General features: G+C 43.5%; 1 protein-coding gene across 1 annotated transcript; it reads left to right on the top strand.

Moving 5' to 3' along the window:
- Positions 1 to 993: 993 nt before the first annotated feature.
- On the top strand, positions 994 to 3,355 carry LOC149836927 (uncharacterized). Its single transcript, XM_090005668.1, has 2 exons — positions 994 to 1,390; positions 2,345 to 3,355. The coding sequence occupies exons 1-2, from the start codon at positions 1,204 to 1,206 to the stop codon at positions 3,127 to 3,129; spliced, it is 972 nt and encodes a 323-aa protein (XP_089861794.1). The 5' UTR covers positions 994 to 1,203; the 3' UTR covers positions 3,130 to 3,355.
- Positions 3,356 to 5,321: the final 1,966 nt, after the last annotated feature.

Here is a 5,321-nt window from a genome sequence, read left to right as displayed (position 1 = left end):
GAGCTTGACGCGACCCATATCCGACCAGTTTACGCCCCTACACAAAGTCCAGTTGGGAATTCGGCTCAACTATGATTTGGATCGTATCCGATCCATTTGCACCTGTTGATTGTAAGGATTTTCGTCCCAACTTGTTTCACCAGAATTCTTCCACCGCCTCGAAATCCCCAACGCTTTCCGTACGAGTCACACGCGTCCCGCACGGCCCCATGAAACTACTACACGTGCGCTTTAAAGACGCGTATGTATGGGTGCTTTATGGAAGGATCCGTGTCACTTTTCTAATTGACAAAAGTACCCTTATATGCTTAATTAACGACCAAAGTAACCCCGCAAGTTCTTCAAGCCAACGTAACCAAAGAGGAAAGAAATTTCCTTCTCTCCAGGTGGAAGCAAGAGCCGTCATGGCTTAACTTTTAGATACACAAAAAAAAGCTTCCTGGAAGATAAAATTTCACTCTTCGTTTTCTTTCCTTTTTCGCTCTTTTGTGCCCATCTGTCGAAGCGTGTCGACTGATTGCTGAGATCCAACGGTCACAAACGCAAGAGTCTCATGGAGAGCACTAAGGGATAATTTTAGGAAGGAGTTCAATTTAGCAATTAATTTAATGGCCTTCTATCAATTGCCAACGGCTACATTCACAAAAGAAAGGAAAGCAACATATGTTCGCAATTTACGAAAGATGCCCTTATGATTTTTGCAATTGACATACTCAGTCGAAGCTGTTCTAGATGGGTGAGGCAGGGTAATTCGGTCATTCTACCTTATCTGTGTGCCCGTCCTCTGCCTTAGCTACGCGACTCAACGGCTAGTTCGAGACGAAGAAGGTAACGAATCCTTTTTGCATGGATCGATTGACCAAAATACCCTTATTATGATGAAAAAAAAAACTAAGCAGACGAACTACTTACGAGTAACGACAAGGGTGCTTTCGTCATTATGCAACCCCAGTCGGTTTCCTTTTTACTACCATAGCAAGAATTGTGGAAGAGGAAGATTTTTTTTGCCAACTCCCGTCTCTAACGTGTTGGCTAGTCTTCCTCCCTCCTTTCCCCTTATATATATATATATATTTGGCAGTCTCCTAGCGATTCCTCATCTCTCTCTCTCTCTCTCTCTCTCTCTCTCTGGCAATCTTCTTATATATTTGTGTGTTGTGGGTGTTCTTGAGAGAGAGGGAGTTTTGGGTAAGAGAAAGAGAGATGGGGTTGAAAGGAAGGAATCATGTGCTTGTGGTTTTGGTGGCGATCGTGAGTCTCTTGTTGTGTGTTGAAGCTGATCGTGCTCGTCAGTTTCGAGTTGGGGGAAGAGATGGTTGGGTCTCATCACCCGTTGAGCCCTTCAACCAGTGGGCTGGCAGGCAGCGTTTTAAGAAATCAGATACTCTATGTGAGAGCGCCTCTCTCTCTCTCTCTCTCTCTCTCTCTCTCTGCTGAGCTTCACAGGAACTGTTTCATTTGCGTTTTTTTTTTTCGATGAATTATGTTGTCGTGTTTCATCCCCGTCTACTGTGTGGGGCAGGCATGATGATGTTACCCATCAACTAATGTTCAATGCATATCCTTTTTCTTTTAGGGAAAGCGTTAAAGTTGATAAGCCCATCATCAATTATTGGAGCGTTTAACGCTCTTTCCCTGCCACAAAACTTGAGCAATGTTGAATTCATAGCTTATCTTTTATAGTTTCAAATTCTGGTGTGACTATCATCTCTGGAGGTTTTAAGTGCAGTGCTTGGTCCCATATGTGGTCCCACTAAAATTCCATGTTGACCGCTTCTTTCTACGTGCTTGCTATAGTCTCTCCGGGGATGGTCACCAAGTTTGTAGAGATGATGGTACTTACAGAGTTACAGTACCTGCACCCCTCGACTCTTGGCAAATTTGGGGTTACATGATTTATTGCATTCATGTGCCGTATATTAGCTCGCTTTGTGCACCGTTCATCTTGAAAACGGACGGATTTTGTTGATTGTCTGTAGTGCTTTTTTGTTTTTCAAGATGAGTCCATATGAATTTTTCCAAGTTTGCCACCTGACAACAATTTCATGAGCACCGTGCTCGTTTGGTCGTACACCTGTCACTACTCAACCAATTGGTGCAGCTTTTTACTCGTCCTCGATCATTATACTCTGTTTGGTTTTCATGAAAAGGTGACTAAGTTCATGAGTTTTCTACCAACTTTCTTTTTCGTGTATTTGAAGCTATATAAGGCTTTTAATGTCTGTCATATATTTGTTTTACTAATTTTCTCTGCTTGTTCTTGTTTTTAAGTTGCATTTAAATGCTCCTTGGCACTGTAACAATCAGTGATTAAAATTATTTATGAGCCTTTTTGGTGTTCTAGTGTTCAAATATAAAGCTGGTGAAGACTCCGTATTGTTGGTGAGCAGTAAGGACTACGACAACTGCAACACATCGAGCCCAGTCAAGTCCTTCACAGACGGATATTCAGTGTTCGAATTGGATCACTCTGGTCCATTTTACTTCATCAGTGGAGCCCCAGGGCACTGTGAGAAAGGCCAGAAGCTCATAGTTGTGGTTCTTGCTGAAAGGCACCCTCCACCCCCTCCCTCTTCTCATCCACCATCCCTTCCACCAACCATCCACCCTGCACCTCCTAGCCAGCCTCCAACAATCCCTCCTAGCGCACCACACCCACCTAGCCAACCACCAACCATTGTTCCAAGCCAACCTCCTAGTGCACCGCACCCACCTAGCCAACCACCAACCATTGCTCCAAGCCAACCTCCTAGTGCACCGCACCCACCTAGCCAACCACCAACCATTGCTCCAAGCCAACCTCCTAGTGTACCGCACCCACCATCTATTGCACCGAGCCAACCTCCTAGTGTACCACATCCACCTGCTCCTGCTCCAAGCAGAGCTCCTGCTGCACACCCTCCAAGCCACCCACCATCTGTTCCTCCAAGCCATGCTCCTAGTGCACCACCCACACCAAGCCTTGCTCCTTCCTTGCCGGTACTAAGCCCAGCCTCTCCTCCCTCACCTTCACCTAAAAAAGGTCCAGCAGAAGCCCCCAGACCTGCGGGTTCTGCCACATCTCTTACAGCATGCGCGGGGATTGCGTCCATGATGGCGACGATGATTGGATGGCTGGTGGTGTTTTGAGGTTTAGATGGGGGAGGGGGATACTCTCCTTTTTTTAATATCTTGTTACTGTGTAGTATGTTCCTTTTTTTTTTGTGTGTGCAGGGTATATATAGATGTGGGGGATTGCTGGTGTTTTTTCATCTTGAATTCTTTTTGCTTGAAATTACTGTTGAATCTGATTCTTATGGTTGTTTACTCGACTCTTTTTTGAATGTGATGAAATTCTAATGGGTTTTATTTGTGCTCTCTCTCCATGGTATTTGAATCTTTCCCCAACTTACGGTTGCGTCGCGCGAGTTGGTTTGGTTTGGTTTGGTTCTGTTCACAACTGGCTTCACACTCACATAGAGTCTAATGGGAGTCGTGAAAGGGACCATCTTGTTTCACTGCTCACTGCTCTGTGTCATTATTGTAGTCATGGGCGTATTGATTGGATTAGAATTTTGCATAATAGCACGTTAAGTATGTCTTAGCATACTTGGCTTGACACAAAAAGATGCCGTTATTGGTGGATTTAACTTCAATTCCAAAAAAGTAGTGTTGTCCTGAATCCTTTCTGGCAAACTCTTTTTGAAGTTTTGATATGAACAACTCAATAATCCTCTTGTTATTTACCCGTAACAATCATATCATTGACATAAATGAGTAAAAGGAAAGTGCCCACGCCGCAAAAGAAATCTATATCGATACGAAAAATACTTCAGCGATCAAACCAGAACCACGCCTGTTTGAAACCGTAGAGGCCTTCTTTAAGAGACATGGTTTGGATTCTTTAAATCCTCATATACCCTAATGGATGCTGACTTTCATTTTGATGCTGGTTTTCATTCTGCTTCCTGTCGGGTCCGGCGGGGTTTTCTGGCGAGGCGGCATACCTCTCGGCATCACTGTATGGCAGTGGCCCTGCAAAAAAAAACAGAACAGAAAAACAAGAAATAGACAGCGTACCTGATGCTGCCATTTACGGAGGTTGGAGGTCGCCGGAGAAAGGGATTCTTCAACTCAGCCTGTCCGCAGCCACCACAAGCGCAGGCCTCCTTATGCAGACGGTGAGTCGACCTCTTCCCTCCTCAAATTTCTGTATTTTCGCTCATGTAAAGGGTTGCTCATGAAACCCTTTTATAAGCCACGAAATGGGAACGGTTGAGTAACCGTTCCCTCTGTTTTCAGGTTTAACAGAATGAACACTTCATGTGGGAAGCGTTACCCACATCGTGGGTAACCACCGTGGTGGTTTAACCCAACATTCTCCCACTTGTTCTGACGATAAACCTTTTAACAAGAAAATCTTATGGGAATAACTTGATGAATAGAATAGCCTTTATATTCTATTCTAAAGGTCCTTAGTTGAATCTCTAATCCTTAGGAGATTAAATGACTTGGGAAAATTTAATATACCATTGTCGGGGGGAGGCCTGTTTAAGTCCATATATCAACCTTTTAACAAGAAAACCTTATGGGAATAACTTGATGAATAGAATAGCCTTTATATTCTATTCTAAAGGTCCTTAGTTGAATCTCTAATCCTTAGGAGATTAAATGACTTGGGAAAATTTAATATACCATTGTCGGGAGGCCTGTTTAAGTCCATATATTGATTTGTTAAGCTTACAAACCAAACGATCATTTTCAGAGAAACCAAGAGGTTGTTCTATGTATACCTCTTCATTTAGATCCCTGTTGAGGAACGATGTTTTCACATCCATCTGATGTAGCTCTAAGTCATAATGAGCTACGAGGGCCAGAATAATCCTCATTGACTCCTTAGTTGAGACATGAGAGAATGTCTCATTATAGTCAATGCCTTTCATCTGGGTGAATCCTTTAGCAACCAATCTTGCTTTATGTCTCTCTATGTTACCTTTGGAGTCCTTCTTGGTCTTAAAGACCCATTTACACCCTACGGGCTTTACTCCTTTAGGTAACGTGACAAGATTCCACACTTGATTTTTAGCCATAGAGTCTAACTCTTCTTTCATGGCTTCAATTCAGTGCGAAGATTGTTTGCTTTCAACAGCTTCCATAAAATTCAACGGGTCATCATCCATATCTATGAAATCACCAGGCTCCTGAAGGTACACCACATAATGAGGATGTATGGCAGATCTCCTAATCCTTGTGGATCTCCAAACAGGTCGTTTCTCAGGCTCAGATGAAACCTGATCATCCTGCTCGTGCTCTTCCGCATTGTCCACAATAGGTTCACTTTG

Source organism: Nuphar pumila, chromosome 5 (assembly GCF_984573655.1).
Source record: "Nuphar pumila chromosome 5, dmNupPumi1.hap1.1, whole genome shotgun sequence".
Lineage (NCBI taxonomy): Eukaryota > Viridiplantae > Streptophyta > Magnoliopsida > Nymphaeales > Nymphaeaceae > Nuphar > Nuphar pumila.
This window is presented reverse-complemented; position numbering and strand designations above follow the sequence as displayed.

Coding starts and splice junctions, on each gene's coding strand:
- LOC149836927 (XM_090005668.1), top strand. CDS start 1,204: ATGGGGTTGAAAGGAAGGAATCATGTGCTTGTGGTTTTGGTGGCGATC. Junction 1,391..2,344: donor TAAGAAATCAGATACTCTAT/GTGAGAGCGCCT, acceptor TTGGTGTTCTAG/TGTTCAAATATAAAGCTGGT.